The sequence below is a fragment of the Diadema antillarum genome, unplaced genomic scaffold (assembly GCF_040938485.1).
Source record: "Diadema antillarum isolate AM-2024a unplaced genomic scaffold, OU_Dant_1.0 seq00000222_RagTag, whole genome shotgun sequence".
Taxonomy (NCBI): domain Eukaryota; kingdom Metazoa; phylum Echinodermata; class Echinoidea; order Diadematoida; family Diadematidae; genus Diadema; species Diadema antillarum.
Window position 1 is genome coordinate 220,494 of NW_027271276.1, and position 18,379 is coordinate 238,872.

Genomic DNA, 18,379 nt, shown 5'->3' on the forward strand with positions numbered 1-18,379 from the left:
GGGGGGGGGGGGGGGGGGGGGTTGCAGAAAACCAAATAAAAAAAGAAAAAAACAAAACATGATGATGATGCGGACAAAATGACAATGTATATTGTGTTCACACATGTCATTTTATATTTAGCAGGCAAAATGTTACACGGAGCAGCGGCTGCAATTTCTTTCGTTCTGAAGCGATCGCCGATTAGATCAAAGGAGGGCGCCAACGGTTTCGAACATGGGGGGGGGCGCAAAAAAAATCAAACAAGATAAGAACAAAACGTAATGATGACGCGGAAATATACACATTTCGGCTCACTCGCTCGTACTAATTTAGAGTATTTTTCAAGTCCTCTGTTTGTTGGGTATAAATCGTTATCTACAAGGCCGTCACTATATCGTGATTAGAATTGTAAGATTTAATAAGTAAAAAATGACAAGAATTCCATGTTTTGTAAGCTGAAATACAAAATTTTCGGCTCGCTCGCTGCGCTCGCTCGCCAAAATTTATCAAAGAAAAAAGAACGAAAAGAAAATGTGATGATGACGCGGAAATATACAAATTTCGGCTCACTCGCTCGTACTAATTTAGAGTATTTTTGAAGTCCTCTGTTTGTTGGGTATAAATCGTTATCTATAAGGCCGTCACTATTCTTGATTAGAATTGTAAGATTTAATAAACAAAAAAAAATGACAAGATTTGCATGTTTTGTAAGCTGAAATACAAAAATTTTCGGCTCGCTCGCTGCGCTCGCCAAAATTTATCAAAAAGAAGAAAATAAGAACAAAGCGTGATGATGACGCGGAAATATACAAATTTCGGCACACTCGCGCGTAGTAATTTAGAGTATTTTTTCAACTCCTCAGTTTGTTGGTATAAATCGTTGTTATCTATTAGGCCGTCACTATATCTTGATTAGAATTGTAAGAATTAATAAGCAAAAAATAACAAGAATTCCATGTTTTGTAAGCTGAAATACAAAAATTTTCGGCTCGCTCGCTGCGCTCGCTCGCCAAAATTTGTCACAAAAAAAAGATACAAACAAAACGTGATGATGACGCGGAAATATACAAATTTCGCACACTTGCGCGTAGTAATTTAGAGTATTTTTCAACTCCTCAGTTTGTTGGTATAAATCGTTGTTATCTATTAGGCCGTCACTATATCTTGATTAGAATTGTAAGAATTAATAAGCAAAAAATAACAAGAATTCATGTTTTGTAAGCTGAAATACAAAAAATTTTCGGCTCGCTCGCTGCGCTCGCTCGCCAAAATTTGTCACAAAAAAAGAGATAAAAACAAAACGTGATGATGACGCGGAAATATACAAATTTACTAAGTTTGAGTATTTTAGTTTGTTGGTATAAATCGTTTTCTATAAGGCCGTTACTATATCTTGATTAGAATTGTAAGATTTAGTAAGAAAAAAATGACAAGAATTCCATTTTTTGTAATCTGAAATACAAACATTTTCGGCTCGCTCGCTGCGCTCGCTCGCCAAAGTTTATCACAATTTATTACATTTAAATCACTCTCAAAAAGACCCCTTTTAAGTGCTTGAAAAAAGCATATAATTTCATGAAAAAGCATAAAGTCCCTACCGGATGGAGTGGGGTTGAACACTTTTTCAGAAATTAGGGGCGTAGATTTCCGTGCTTACCCCGGGCGCTGGTTTCCCTATACTCCACTGACTGCAGTGCAATGGTAGTAAAGTAATCAAAGCCCACGTGACTCATTTCAGCGCTTCCTATTGGCTACGTTCTTGAACCCATTTTATAAAGTGTATTAACATCACAAAGAGCCAGGTAAAACTTTTCAACATCATCACACCATACTTTACACACCAGTCTGTGTGGTCCTCTATTGACACTGGTTTGTGTTATCTATTATCTGTGGCGTGAAATCTAACACCGATTTTTTTGTTTTGTTTTGCAGTGTATATCTCTTTCGATTGTAATATATACAGGTTGAACTCCCCCCCCCCCCCCCCAACCAAAGAGAAAATGACTTCATCGTATCCAATTTCAAGTTTTCAATAATAAAACACACCTCAATTCGGCACCTTCACATACCCTTGAATAAAAAATGGAACAATTAATTCCTCATTGCTTTGTGCGCATACCTTGCTAGCAGTACACATAACTTTACTTACCGTCTGTGATTTGTAATTTATTATCATGAGGTTTTCGTTTTTTTGTGTACAGCATGACTTCACTTTATCCACACTGGTTATTCGTACCGATAATAACTGGAAAGCTGCAGTTGGCTACGTTGCCAGTCGGGTCGATGGCCGTGTAAGTCACCACGGACCGTCCGATCGGGAACGTGTCACCTGACTGGTGGGTTGATGTCAAGGTAACAAATCCGGAGTTATCCGAGGCGGTTGGTTCTCGCCATGTGGCCGTTGACGAAATGTTTTCCACACCAAGCGGACAACCCTCGATCACTGGTGCATGAATATCTACAAATGCAATGACATGTTAATTATTTTAAGGAGATTACTAGTGTTGTTTTTGGACAATTCTCCTAGGGTCGTGTCCATCCTGGTGTAAGTGCTACATTTCCTAAATTAAAGAAAAAAGTAATATCTACAGATCACATACTAGAAAGAGATACTGGTCAGATAAATATTGCATAATGTGAATAAAGAAGGATCCCTGCTATTAGTCCGGCAATGAATTCCGTTATTACAGCCTACGCTATTACTGTAGCTGTGAATAGATTCTCCATCAATAGCAATGTCCTATGACGAATATGCAGGCTCTTTTGATGAAACACAGCCATGTGCACGAGAAGTAGTGTGTCAATTGACTGACACCAGATAATATGGGGTCATCCCACGAGACCGACACCCACGAGTAATACAGCCCATGAGTTCGACGTTACAAACAGGTCCATGTGTCATACAGCTCACGAGTCTTTCAGCCCATGAGTTCGACACTAGGCAAATAAAGCCCATGAGTTCCACACTATAGGTAAAAACAGCCCATGAGTTCGACAGATACAACACGAGTCTTAATGCGTTGGTCTCGCGGCCTTGTTCGTTGAGTTGTTAGCATATTGTCGAATTCATGGGCTGAACTCGTGAGCTGTATAACTCGTGGGCTGTATGACTCATGGAATGAATGATTCGTGGCTGTATGACTCGTGGGTGTCGGCCTCGTAAAGTGCACCCGATAATACAATATCTGAATCCGAGGCTTATAGCTTATAATAAAAAAAACAAGAATAGTTCTATTGTCTTTATAAAATGCAACTGAATGTCAACTGTTATCTTGATGACTGTTAGAGCTATACAATGGTAAGACCCATATCTATATCCCTATAAGCTGTAGGGCCTACTCAAGGTATAAACCAAATATGCTTCTGCTCATTTTCCTGCAAGTAAGAATGTAGACCACAGTCTGACGGTTCTCACATTATATTAAAAAGAAATGTGCTGTTCTTATCTTGTGTGGTTTTGTTTTTCAATGAAAATGTCACCAACGTTTTGTACAACCGTAATCTTCCTGCATGTACTAATGAAAGTCTACGGACACAATTCTATGTACTCCTATATAATCTGGTTTGGATGCACGACTAAAGTAAGTACCTACGGGAAGGCAATAACTTTCAGAACGAAGACAAAATGAAAGAAACTTGCCACTGTCACAGCGCTCTCCGTGGAACCCTGGTTGACATAAGCAGATATACGGTCTGTTCCCAGACAACAGGGAGGAACAATTTCCAAAGAGACATGGGTTGGTGTTGATCTCACAATATCCTGTGATGATGATTAATGAAGGAAAACATTGATGTGGACGTCATTTCTGAGAAAAGAATATTTCTTACCTGATTATTTTCCTTTGGTTTTCGTTGAGGGAACATATTTTTTCTTTTTTTTCATAATTATGAAGTATTCCATTGATTTTTTTTGTAATCAATATTTGGATCTCATAATACCTCCTAAAATCAAATAGACTTGGATATGGCATTGTTTTATTTGGGATGTGATAACAGAGATTGTAAGACTTTACAAGATTACGAGATAACAACAGGGTGAAAGCACTCCTATCAAAATTGAATCATACTTGTTATACTGCAGTTAGAAGATCTTTTCTTGTAAACCACCAGTTATTACGTGAAATCGTTCAGCTATCGATACCCTTAGGATATTCCTATTATAAACTATAACGATCACGTAAAATACTTCTTCCATTTTGTTTCGTAGGTACTTCTGGTTGTCAGCACGGTGTTTGTGTTTATGTATATGTGTGTTGTAATTTTTTCTTTTACTTCTAAAGAGAATCTGAATTGTTATTAACTGCAACATGTCTTCATTTTAGTCAGACTGGCTGTTCTTACCAATAATAACTGTAAATGTGCAATTGGCTACGTTGCCGGCTAGGTCAAATGCCATGTAAGTCACCGTGGACCGTCCGATCGGGAACATATCACCTGGCTGGTGGGTTGATGTCAAGCTTTGGACTCCAGAGTTATCCGAGGCCGTTGGTTCTGGCCAAGAGGCCGTTGAATAAATGCTTTCCACCACAAGCGGACAGCCGTGCAACACTGGATCATCAATATCTGCATGAGAGATTTTGATTATTATTCAGGATCTTTGTAAACTTGTCGGATTTGTAATGCCCCTTTCGAACGAAGTAGATCAATGAGCAACTTGAGAAGAGGAACAGAACACAATCGGGCCTACATGAAATACCTAATATAAGTCTTTCCGAAGTAGCTGTCTATAGCACTACAGAGACATGAACTGGCCAATATTAACTTTATTTTCTTCTAGCATCAATGGGGGGACATACATTCTTGCCATTTTGCCTCTCCTGCAACTGCAGAATATAATTATTATCACTAGTTCGTCTAACTCCTCATTATCGCGATGACATGGAAGAAAACATTCCGAGAAATGCGATATGACATACTTTCTTGTACATGCAAGATATTGTCCTACAGGATTTTTAAATAGACACTGCATTCGAACATGATAATCTATGAAGAGTTTGTTCGCAAAAACCGATAAGTCCATTTTTGAAGATTTTGAAGTACGGTCTCTGTCATAAAGTACAAATTAATACATTTTAAATGATATATTGGTCACTACATATAAAGGTACATTCTTTCAAAAGAAGCAAAAATGTTCTTATTATTCTCTTTATTTCTCTTGACCTTTAATCGCAAATATCTCCATTTGGCAGATATGGACTTGTCGGTTTTTGCGAACAAGCTCTTCATAATCATAACCTACGATACATAGATCGCGGCAAGGGCTTCTTAACAATATAAACACATTCATTTATCTGTAATATTCCTGAAATAAGCCCTTGTCGATTCACTTTTTAGAAGAGTTTGATAAAGAGAACATATGGCAGCTCTTCGTTTGCAAAGAAAACTGTTCCTTTTTCTTGATTTTAAAAGGTTGATCTTTTCCAAGTGCAAAGATACAGCTTCTTTTTCGGGTGCACGTAACGAGACCGACACCCACGAGTCATACAGCCCAAGAGTCATCAGGTCATACAGCTCACAAGTCATACAGCCCACCAGTCATACATGATTCGTCGATATTTTGTTACATCTATAAAGAGTTTCAATTTTGGTTGACTGCAACACACGTCAATTTAACCAGACTATTCATTATTATTCGTACCGATAATAACTAGAAAGCTACAGTTGGCTACGTTGCCAGCCAGGTCGATGGCAGTGTAAGTCACCGTGGTCCGTCCGATCGGAACGTATCACCTGACTGGTGGGTTGATGTCAAGGTAACATGTCCGGAGTTATCCGAGGCGGTTGGTTCTGGCCATGTAGCCGTTGAAGAAATGTTTCGCACGTCACGGGAACAGCCTCCGATCACTGATACCTCAATATCTGTATCATCCGTATCAATTCAAGAATCATTCTAAAGTTACAGTACATATCAAATTAGAACAAAGTGTCGGATATGATTTTGCTTCAAACTGATTTAGCGACTTTGAAACAGGAGGTCAAATGTAAATTAAAACCCATGAAATGCAAATTATGAGACATACCAATAGAGCTCTGACACTGAATATACTAAAGAAAGTTCAATTGGAAATACAGAAGGGTCAGGGTTGTAGTTGACGAAACGTATTCCACATGAAGGGGACAAGCCTCAACCACTGGTACGTCGATATTTCACAAGTCCTACTCTTCATGATATTTCAGAATTGTGCTATGTCTAATTAGGATTGATAGATTACAGTGTTGCAAAGATCTATATCCGCTTTTTATTTCGTACAGTATCAGGGCAATTACCCCCCCCCCCCCCCACCCCCCCGAACAGTCCCCCCCCCCCCCCCCCCCCAGCTGAACACTGGTTAGTGATATGGTTAGAGTAAGGACTAGGATTAGGGTTAGGTTTAGGGTTGGGAGTTTCGGTTAAGGTTAGGATTAGGTTCAGGATTAAGATTAGGGTTAGGGTCAGGGGAAAGGTCGGGGTAATTGCACAGGGGTTAATTCCCCTAGACACTTGTATTTTCCCTATGACTGAAGCAGGTCAAGAAACACTCTGAAGTTAAGCCAGAAACACTGTAGGCAACCCTACATGAAATACAGAATACAAGAATAAGAAAATAGCTTTCAGAAATAAGTGGTGTACGTAAACGAAACGAGAATCAGCTTGCCTATTTAGCAACGATCTCCGCTGAACCCATTCTGACAGGTTAAAGAAAAAGTCCGAAAAAAAAAACGTTATTTGTTGAACTCATAATGAGAGAAGGAAAAAGAGCACACGAACATTAAATCTCTGTTTGCAGAGAATAAAATGAATTGTGAATTCCCTATGTGTGTTTTTTTTCGTATGAATTACCTTTTCCAAGTCCAAAGTACAGCTTTTCCATCGAAAGATGGATCACGTGTGTTTAAAATTCATGAAACCTCACTTCACTTTTGTAACTGGTGGTCCTTCTTACCATGTGTGCAGTTTTCTCCTTCCCAGCCACTACTGCAGATACACGTGAAACCATTCACAGTCTCTCCTCGAAGACAGAGGCCGTCATTTTTGCATGGATTTGGCTGACATAGATCTACATTAGTTAAGAGAGTTTAGCATGTATTACAATAACGAGACAAATTTAAAGAAATAAGATAGAAGTAGAACCGAATATGTTTGAAGACATATCGTGTCAACTTAAAGTCAGCAATATTTTTTTTTCTGTGGTGATTAGTGTGAAAGACTATGATAGAACAATGCGACAAAGTTTTGTATCATTTCTTAACGTTTATCCATTTACCAGCAAACATTATGTTAGGCCGTGAACTGTCCTTGTTTTGGAAAGGTATGTCAAATTCTCTCCTTAATATATAAAAATGTCACTATCACCTTATAGGGTATATCTTTCTTTTTTCTGTCCAAAAGTCTTTACGTCTTCAAAATATATTGTTTGTATTGATGCAAACTCAAAGAGATAAAGACAGCAATGCTGGACAGACAAACTTGGAGTGCCATTATGCATCGAGAACACCACTCGAATTAAGCAAGATTCAAATGTACTTGTACAAGCAGCAAAGTGGGACCTCCCTGGTCCAAGGTAGGTTAACAACTTTTAGAAATACCAAACGAAAAACAGCTTGCCTGTTTGACAGCGATCTCCTTGGTACCCAGGATGACACGAGCAGATGTAATGTCTGTTCCCAGACAATATGGATGAACAATTTCCTCTCGACAGACATAGGTTGTCGTTGAATTCACAAAATCCTTTGATGATAATCAATATTGACAAATAATGATGAGGAAGTTATTACTGAGAAAGCATGTTTGAAATTTCTATAGGGTCGAGCGTCACTGCTTTAGTTATAATAACCTTTTTTCAAATGTCTTTCATATCGTTTTAGATTTTTTTCCTTCGATTATTCTTTTTGGGTAAAGGATATCCGATTGTTGACACCTGGTTGAAACCCTTTCAACCATTCCAAGGAGACAGGAGCTCATTTCAATCTCATAAAATCCAATATAGAATGAAGTAAGCATGGGTTTAAGTCTTCGGATGTGATAACACATGCTGAGTCCACCTTGTCAAAGAACCCTGCTTCCCAGGTAAACTGACTCCATCGTCCCCGGTCACAGTGCAAGATTGTAAATGCATCAATTATGGCGTTTAACCTCTCAACGATCTTTGGAACATCCTCCAGACACACCTGTTCATTCCACGTGTGTAACGAATATAATACATGTACATTGAATCAACTTGTTTTGTCGATGCGACTTGCCGACAGTAGATTATTATTATCATTATTATTTTTATTACTACCATCATTATCATTATTATTATTATTATTATTATTATTATTATTATTATTATTCATTGCTATTTTGGCTACTTACTTTCGGTGGTAATTTATTGCAATGTGTCTACAATTTGATGAGACCAGTTATTCGTACCGATAACAACTGAAAAGTGGCAGTTGGCTACGTTGCCAGCTGGGTCGACGGCCGTGTAAGTCACCGTGGTCCGTCCGATCGGGAACGTATCACCTGGCTGGTGGGTTGATGTCAGGGTAACATGTCCGAAGTTATCCGAGGCGGTTGGTTCTGTCCAAGTGGCCGTTGAAGAAGTGCTTATCACTCTAGACAGCAGACAACCCTCAATCACTGGTATCGTAATATCTACAGAAAGCAAAAAAAAAAAATTGTTTCAAAATATATGAAAATCAATATAAAGCTACAATAGATTTTTAAATTTCATCAAAGCGTTGGATTGTCATTCTTCAGAAGGAATTGCAACTTTGCAACATGAGGTAAAGATTTAAAATAGGGATGAGATACCAGACAAAATAACATGAGATGCTTTAATAGAGCCAAAATACTAACACAACAGCTGTAAATCAAAGCCTAAATAATATGCAAAGTTCAGTGATACAATCTATAGCGCTACCAATTAGGCCTCTATCACAGTAATCACACAGCAATCATAATTTAATTCAATTCAATTCAAACTTTATTCAAACTTTATTCAAACTTTATAACATCTACACTCAAATGACGTCTTAACGGACAAGTTCACCTTCATATACATGTGGATTGAGTGAATGCAGCAATATTAGTAGAACACAACAATGAAAGTTTGAGGAAAATAAGACAATCCGTTCAAAAGCTATGATTTTTTAAAAGTTTCTAGGCAGTCATTGCTGGATGAGAAGACTACTACAGTTTTCGATGTCACATGCGTAGAACGATATAAGGAAAATATAATGAGAATTTCATAAAATTTCATTTTTTTGAAGAATGTACACTTTCCCTCAAATTGTCACTGACGTATGTTCAAGCGTAATGATATTTCCCCTGCCTTTTGAAAGAGGCAAGTCAAGTGCTCTTTTATTATGAAAGAAAAGTGAAAAGATGTTGAATTTTATTTTTATTTTCTTTATATCGTTCTGCACATGTGACATCACAAGCTGTAGTAGTCTTCTCATCCAGTAGTGCCTGCGCAGAAACTTCACAAAAATTCACAACGTTTGAACGGAGTGTCCGATTTCCTCAAACTTTCACGAATGTGTTCTATTGATATTGCTGCATTCTCTCAATTTACATGTTAACGAAGGTGAAGTTGTTCTTTAATGTGTTAATCGGAAAGATGTCAACAATGTGAGCAAGCATAATAATATACACACCATACGGTAAAAATTGTTGTGCTATTGGTACTCAGTTATCTGACGTTACTTTCTCGGCAGGCATTTTTTTTTTTGTGTAAATTCCTACATATTAGTTTTAGAATTCCCTTGCATCTAGTTACAATAAAGCTTGTACAACCTAATAAAAGACTGAAGGCGATTTCACTAATCGTTGCCTACGACGCAATTTTCGTTATTTTGACAGTGATTCTGCTGACAATAATCTGTGCAGAAGGATTGAGGACACACACACAATGAGGATATAAAAAGCAACGCTACAGAAGACAATGTCAAGTAATATTGTTACTTAAATTTGCTGTTGAATGACTTCTTTCTGAGTTAGGTTCAAGTTTTCATCGTACAGTAAGGTGAGATCCGTCATTATTTTGTTTTTCTGTTTATTCTGTTGATTTTTTTAATTTAACATATCTTTGTTTGATTACCTTTTTTGACGGAAAATGAAATTCAGTACAATACAATACAACAATCATGACAATGGTAGTCCTTGCGCTAACTGTAGACGCTGCATTTTCTTTCAAAGGCTGTGTCGTAGGTCGAAACATTATGACCACGACAGGGAGAAATTGTGCTCTTCTTTGTATAGTGCAATGCTTTCACAGATAAACGCCTATGTTCACAATATATTCGTTTGTAGGTCTAACGCGTGAGCTAGGTGGATGTTGTTGGGGCAATTCCTGTCGAAAGCCCTATTTCATTCTTAATTCCATCAATGCCTATGATAGCCACGTAACTTCCAGCTCTATACCTTTCACTGTATTAGTGTTAGGCAACTCATGCATTATGGGGTTAGGCAAGATTTGGTCTTATTAAGGATGGCATGTTTCACTTGGAAAATCATTGAGATATTACTGCAGTCTCCTTGACCGTAATGTACCCCTGAACTTTGCCGATGGAAAAAAAAAATAGTTTATGTAATTACGAAGCGCGCATCTGACCGGCTCATTATTTGCCCTCTAATGACTATTTTCCTTCGAATGGCGACCACGACTGTTCCTATTTATCTTATATCTAAGAACTGTTTTGTTATTAAAGCATTCGACATTCAATAACAACAGTCAGGTGACTGGACCATGAGACTTATGCTAATCTTACACACTTTATTCATTATCAGTTCTGGCTATCAACCATTAGCCAATAGCAAACCAGTGAAATCATGATGTTGACGGTGCGGTTGACGTAAAGGGCTTACCTATTTCACAAGATGTGTCGCCAAAGAATCCTGCGTTACACAGACATCGTTCTCCCACTCGTATCCCGCTGTTGTTACAAAGGTGTGACTGCGCTGTGAAATACAAAACTAAGATTTGTAATGTATTGCTGCTTTTAGATGTTTCACTTTTATTTTGTGAAATTAACAGCTAGGACTCAATCATAACGTAATCTTCTTACTTCCGTCAACCAAACAACAAGGAAATGTATGTGGATTGCTTTATGGTAAAAAAGAGTCTTTCGTCAAAGATCATGTGGACAAACACAGAATGATTTGACATGGATGATTATCTTACATGCGCTTTGATTCGAAAACTAATCAGTGTAATGAATTACAAATTAAGTGGTAAGACGATAAACCAATTAAAACAATAAATCGTAAGTGTTGAAAAACAGTAGCTGTACGTAAATTTGGAATTCAAATAAAATTTCCAGCAAAACGTACAATTTCAAATTCGGCACTGATCGTATGATAGTCTTGGTCCAAGTCTGATTAGGGTCATTTTTTTTTTTCAAATTTGATCGTAAAACTTCAAAAGTACCTTATCGTCATGATTGTGGAGAGACTTTGTATTAGATAGTTTAAATTGTAAAATGCAAACAGCTAGGTGCCATACCTGTTCATACGAATAAGTCTATTCCACGCAAACAGCAAAGGTAAAGGTAAATAGATCCACAATTCCATTTAAAAGAGAGATTAAAGAGATGGGGACGTCAGTTAAAGTGCCCATTTACCGTCAAATACATGGAAACCAGTAGGTCTTGTAAACCTCCTTATCACGGCGAATTCGTTTGGCCAGTCTTGCCCGTCTAGTTGCATAGACACAAAACCATCCAGCTCCCAGTCGGTCCACATGAGAGTGCCTCTATGCCATATGAGTCCGTACGGGTGTATGCTGATATGGCTGCTATCCAAAAGGGTTCTGCGATCGAGTCCGAATGGATCACAGCTTTCGATTTTGTCGAGATTGGCGTCGCACCAGTATAACCGGTTTCCTATGCGTCAACAAGGAAGAGACGCAAAATACTAAAATTAAGACTCATATAACCCAGCTTTAAATTGAGAAATTTGGAAAATTAGAAAAGTATTCTCGAGAAGGTGACATAAAGATCTCGCTGGTGCCGTGTAAATCTAAGAAATTCTAGGATATTTCTTTAATAGGAAACAAACTTCTCTTTCGGATTCAATGCAAGGAGACACGACCTGCCCGAACGTATCAGGAAAAATCGGGGGGGGGGGGGGGGGAATCACCTCGATCCTGTTAAACGACGGTTAATAATAGGATTACAGTAAAGATTCGAGTAAGGGTGAGGGTTGGGCTTGAATTGGAGTTGGGGTCAGGACTAGGTTCAGGATCAGGATAAGAGTAAGATTCAAAGGTTCAGAGGAAGGGTCTTGGATCATTTACCAGGGGGTAGTCGTCCTAAAACCGACTTTTCATCTTGACGAAGATGCCAATGTAAACCGTCATGTGCCATGCATGTGGTTACAATGGTTTGAAAAGAAAAGTAGACAGTTATGTTCAAGTTTCATCAGAATTTGATTCCGTTTTGCAAACTGAAACAGAAATTCATTTTCCATATCGGAAGTGCGGTGAATTCTTTGTTGATTGGTGATTGTCACCAACTCAAATGCAAATAATAGTGCAATAACAGACTTCATACAGCAATAATCATTCTCAATAGTAAACCTTCTCCGAAATGTCTACCAGGTGGATCATGTCATTAAGACTTTTATCTATTTTCTTGATACTTCAAGACAAGGCAAAAGCAGTCCGATATGCGAGTCCGACAATAGTTACCTTCTGTGTCGCTGGTTAGTCCATTGGGCCAAACGAGGTCCGTTTCTACAATCGTCTGTCGACCATTACCTGAGAGATCTGACATTTCGATTTTGGCCGTCGCACCCCAATCCGTCCAATACAACCATCTAAGGGGGAAATTCCATATTTTTATATTGTAGTTACTTTTTCTAGTTTACAGTAGGTTAGAATAAAATGTTCGCATCATCGTATTTCGATTTTCTACTACGTCTTGTATACTGTTGGAAGGGTCCCCCCCCCCCCCCCGAAGGAGAGGGTATGGGAGAGAGTACGACATGTCGTATGAGGGAGCATTTGCATTTTTAGAACAGAAATTCAACTATTTGGTGAAATTTGGTGTACTTGGAAAATTTGCAAATGGCTAGCGTATACCAAATCCATGGAGGGAGACCGAGCTATAGTGTAGGAGGAAACATCCTCCTCTTGCACAAGGGGTCTTGTGCAATGTTAGAAGTTCAATTCATCGATCCGCGTGGAGCACACTCGTAGATGATTATCTAAAAATATTTTGAAATTGTCAACCTAAAAAAAAAATCGTACGACATCTCTATAGGTTTCCGAGCGTGAAGGGTTTGGGAAAGTATGTCACCTTTCTCCCTGAACCCGTCATTTAAATAGCTGGATCAAATAGACCGGCAAAAGCTTTCCCAAGAAAATTTCTAGAAAATGCCTTAAGGCACTGCGGAGGAAATATTGAAACTTTAGAATTTGATCATCATCCATGACCTTCACCTCGAGCTCGTTTACCAATAAGATGACGGGCGCAGCTGTGACTACCATACAATATATACCCATATGCCAAGTTTCATTTCAGCACCTTAAGTTATGTACGTCATCCACAACATTACGGACGGACGAATGGACAACCCGAAAGGATAATACCCTCTGTCGACTCTGGCACAGTATTAAAATGCTTGCTTTCGTATTTGTGACTTTTACATGTTCAGAGCACAGTGGCAAAGGGGTCAAGGATGTGGACGTGAGTACATGACGTCCCGAATGCGGATCCTTCAAGCAGCAAATATCCTGTTACAACAGTTTTATCTACTTGGTCCTTCTGGACCAGGATGTAAATATGGGAATTCGGCTTGTGATGGAGTAGTTATATCATGGAACCAGTGCTTATACTGACGAAGCAACAGAGGATAAATGGGAACATATAAGCTGCTTGGGGTCTCTATTCTGTTTTTATCATAATGACTTGCTATTAATTGCATTGTTACCTTCTCCGCGGTAGGACTATGATGTCCCGTGGTTCGTCCAAGGTCGCGTTCACAATGATCCTTCGGTCGCTACCATTGAGGTGTACAGCCCCAATCTCATCAGTAGCTGTATCCGTCCAGAACAATGTGTAAGATTCGCTGTCCACAAACAAGCCATCTGGAGCTATAGAATGAATTGAATGGAAATGTTGATGTGTCGACGCTGATGTTCACACAACTTTGATTGTTGAGCAGCATATATATCCTGTATATTTCCATGAATGTTTTCATATTCGTAGTCACGGTTATCATTATATTTGGTAGGAGTGTTCTATTGAAAAACAATGATAAGTTTGTGAAATTAAGCTTACTTCCCAAATTATCCACAATAATGCGTTGATTGGTCCCGTTTATTGACGCTGCGCTGATAGTACCTCCACGAATGTCGGACCAGTAGACCAAACCTTCCACCGGATCGAAACCAACGGCTACTGGCCTTTGCAGGCCATTGAAGGGTAGCTCGGTAAACGTCAAGTTGGCAAAGTTCGCCATGTATAAGGCACCGGCACCAATGTCCGCAATGAGCAGCAACGAATCTACATCACATTGATATGCATTGAAACGACACTCTCTTTTCAAGATTAATTTTTGATCATGCAGTGTATAAAAAAAGAAAGAACTGGTGACAGTAAAAACAGACAAAATTATCAAAAGCAGTAGTTTATGGTGTTAACCAAAGACAAATGTAAGTCAATTGCAATTCATATGCGCATACTTGTCATTATAGCTGTAGGATAGGCCTATGTACAATATGAATATGATTATGCAAATGTACACATATGAATACACAGAGCTACCAAGTCTCACGCATTCTGAGTGAGACTCAAGCATTTAGGGGGCATCTCACGATCTCACGCATGGCATCCATTTTTCTCACGTATTGGGCAAAGTCTGCAACTTGGACCTATATAGCCCAAAGGATTAAAGTGATAATTGCAATTGAAGGTATATTTCCCTTTTGTCTTTCAAAATAAGTAAAAAAAGTCACTTAAGTATATATGCACCTGATCGCACCATAAGAGCTAAAGATTGAAAAAGCTCAATACCTTGGAAGGGGTAAAAAACCCCTCCTACCCTCGGTCGCGCGCACATTCGTGCGCTTAGATGCCGAGTTATGAAAATCTCACTCATAGAAATTTTTTGAACTTGGCATCCCTGGAATACACCTACAGATGTATAGTCAAGTTATGTAGGGCCTATATGTGTCAATATCTTTCATTCAAGAACTAGTCATGCGTACAATGTATGTAATAAGATATATCCAATGCATCTTTGATGCAATACGTGCGGCAATGATGGGATATACGGCAGATTAATTGCTGTTACTGCTATGGTCATTCTAGAAACCTGGAATCTCAGGGTCACAGTCATTCTCGTCTTCCCCTGAGGGACAGTCTTGAACACCATCACATTTCCATGACAACGGGAGACAGATTTGGCCATGACACTGAAACTCGTCCCCTAAACATGCCTGTCCTGGGGAACAGCTGTACGCTTTACCTGTGCGCAAATAAAAAAACAAGTGAACATTGTTACGCCATCAATACAGACTCATTCATTTCTTGTTTTTGTGTGAGGAATTGCAATAAAAATTCCCTGAGCATATGACAATAATTTCAATTGATAATCAATTGATAATTTCTGTACTTTTATCACTAAGGTGATACAACCTAAACAGGGCTTGAAGGTGCTTGCAGCCCTTACAACAATATACTGGTAGTGATAGTTTTGATAACTCACATTCAACATTCCTCATGCACATTTCATAATTGTACAAAAAGGATGAAACTTACGACAAAATGGATAAAGTCTTGCAAATAAAAGCATTTACACACACGCAAGCAAAAACACATTTAAAATACAAACGCCAGGATAGATTATATAATTATACTCTAAAGTATACTGCAGTATAAGATATATATGCTCAAGTCTCGGAATTTGCTACTTTTTACCAGGGTATATGTGTAAACCCGTTGGATTGCTGAACACATTTCTTCCTGTGATTGCTGGTGAAAGTCCTCTACGTTCGTCCAGATATCCGAAACCATCCCATACTGTGTCTGTCCACACAGGTAGTCCCCTGTACCAGGAGACAGTCTGCAGTTGGTGAGTGTTGTTCGAGGCTAAGATCTCGTCGCATGAGAAACTAAAGCCAAAAAGAATACAGGATCTGAGAACGTTGGTGGTGCGATCGGCGATGAGAAGTTCATCTCCTAGAAAAAAAAACAAAAAACGTGAGTACGCTTTGTGAGCAGCAATAAATCAGTAACCAAGAAATCATATCAAATCATATCAGATCAATTAACCAACGATCAGTCTTAACTCGGTCGGTTACTTGTCGTGACTAGTCATTGCAGTTGCTGTCCAAAAATCGTCATGCTATTAGGAAAGGGCTAGACCTCCCTGACGGACAAGTTCCCCGCCTTTTCATGTCAAATTAGATAAAAACTGTCACCTACCAGCTTGTTCGGCAAAAGGTTTTCGATGCAGCATCAAAACCTCTAGCCGACCAAAACCGGTTGACAATTGGTCGCGGACCGGTGACAACCATTTGCCGATTTAAAAACAAGCAAACAAACAATTTTTTTTTACAACCTGTGACACTCAGCATCTTTGCCATAGTGGTCTTCATTTATAGAAAGTTGTCAAACAGTTGTCGACTTTATATGCCAATCCTTGTGCGAGTGGTCGTATGTCTATAGACAATAGACAAGGTTTTAATGAGCTAAAAAAAAACGGTTGCAATGCGCTTCGTCAGCAAGTCAGGAACGTGTCTGTAACTTATCTGTTGACTAAAGTCCCCGATTTTTTGGCAAATTTCGTGGTTTGGTGGCCCGTTAATTGTCGATGGTCATGATGGTTGTATGTGTATGAGTGGCCGAATCTCAATGATCCTTTACCTGTTTTTATTATACGAGGGTAAATGATTACAAACCTTGTCGATTCAATGACATGGTGGCCATCGAAGAAGACAAACTTGATCCCAGCACTCGATTCAGATTTCCATCCAAAACTATCATCTCGTCCGGAGATTTTAAAGCGTAGTAGAACTGCCTGAGGATCAGATTAACACACAGCTTTGACAAGTAGGTCTTTACTTTCATATTCGAAGGTAGGTCTGGCGTGATGTTAGCGCGAATACATTACCTAATACTGCAAACACCGAACTGCCGAACAGCAAAAAAAAAAAAATCTTCACGATCTCATTTTCATTATCCTTGTAATGCCACATCGTCCTTGCAATCGACTTCGACATGGATAGCTGTTTATTCAGTCTTTCATTCTTTCTTGCTCAATTGAGATAAATGCATAAAGATAGAAAAACAAGTATCGGAACGATTTACATTGAATACTCAAATGCTTAAGGAGAACATAAAGAGTACAGTATTGATCCATAACTGTCTTGGTGCTATGTTTGATACTCTTGGAAAGTATGTTGACGTTATGATCCTGTTACCGACAATCACACAGTATGAACTTTCATCGATTATAGTACCTGCTCATACTCATCGTTGTCATAGGGAGCGTACCTACCCGAAATATTGGTATTCTATGATGTCTTGCAGGTTGCTAGTCTGGTAGACAAATTGTGATAGTGCGCCAGATGAGGAGTCAAGCCGTCCAACAAATCCATCCGAGGCTATTACCACTATAAATGGAGGCGTAGCAGTCACGATTAATCCCCTGTAGTCTGGTTCAAATATCAAAAGAACAGAAGCTCGTGTATATTCCTAGGTTTATCTAAGATCAAAATTACCGTAACTCACTCAATGATAAAAGAATTGAAGTATTAATGCAGGAAAGGCCTAAAAATGAGATCGATTAGAGATCATTGTTTTCAATTAATTCATCTAATACTGCCCCATTACCATTACCATCGAAAAGCAATTTTCTAAATTGTCAATTTCATTCTCTGTAGTGTATTTATATTCGAAGATGAAAAATGATTATTGCAAGGACTACGGTAGACGACGGTATTAAGATAAAAGGAAGAAAGGTGGCAGAGGACAAAAAGAAAGATTTATACGTGAAGCTGAATGAGTATTCTCACTAAGAGCACAATGAGCATTCAGTCACTTTAAAGTTATAATGCTGATAACAATGATTATAGGTCTTCTTTATCCAGGGTAGCCTCTTCAGTGTTGCAACTGCTCTATCGCAGGGCCCTGTTGTTATTACCCTAACGTTGCCGTGCAGCTGCCCGTTTATTCAACTGGTTTGAAATGGACATATGCATAGCGTTTTAAAACATCTCGCCTAAGGATTTTGGCAGTTGGGTGGATTCGTACTCCGAGTGAAAGTAAGGAGTCTTATCCACCTTGCCATGGTGCATGTCTCATGTAGACAGCTTATGGAGCAAATTTCCATTCATCAGCAACAAAAAAAAAGTGTGTACTACATGTTTAAACTTACCTCGTCCCGTTAGAAGAACGGTTGTACCGGAGCCATTTTTGAACGCTCGG

At 38.8% G+C, this 18,379-nt stretch overlaps 1 protein-coding gene across 1 annotated transcript; it reads right to left on the minus strand.

Moving 5' to 3' along the window:
• Positions 1 to 7,536: 7,536 nt before the first annotated feature.
• Positions 7,537 to 18,347, minus strand: LOC139729178 (low-density lipoprotein receptor-related protein 5-like). Its single transcript, XM_071640109.1, has 12 exons — positions 18,330 to 18,347; positions 17,451 to 17,607; positions 16,852 to 16,970; positions 15,869 to 16,129; positions 15,264 to 15,416; positions 14,228 to 14,452; positions 13,878 to 14,040; positions 12,634 to 12,761; positions 11,567 to 11,827; positions 10,812 to 10,904; positions 8,373 to 8,597; positions 7,537 to 7,688 (listed from the first exon to the last, which is right to left on the minus strand). The coding sequence occupies exons 3-12, from the start codon at positions 16,934 to 16,936 to the stop codon at positions 7,537 to 7,539; spliced, it is 1,746 nt and encodes a 581-aa protein (XP_071496210.1). The 5' UTR covers positions 16,937 to 16,970; positions 17,451 to 17,607; positions 18,330 to 18,347.
• Between the last annotated feature and the right edge of the window lie 32 nt (positions 18,348 to 18,379).

Coding starts and splice junctions, on each gene's coding strand:
- LOC139729178 (XM_071640109.1), bottom strand. CDS start 16,936: ATGATAGTTTTGGATGGAAATCTGAATCGAGTGCTGGGATCAAGTTTG. Junction 16,130..16,851: donor CATGTCATTGAATCGACAAG/GTTTGTAATCAT, acceptor TTTTTTTTCTAG/GAGATGAACTTCTCATCGCC. Junction 10,905..11,566: donor TGGTTTCCATGTATTTGACG/GTAAATGGGCAC, acceptor TGTATTTCACAG/CGCAGTCACACCTTTGTAAC.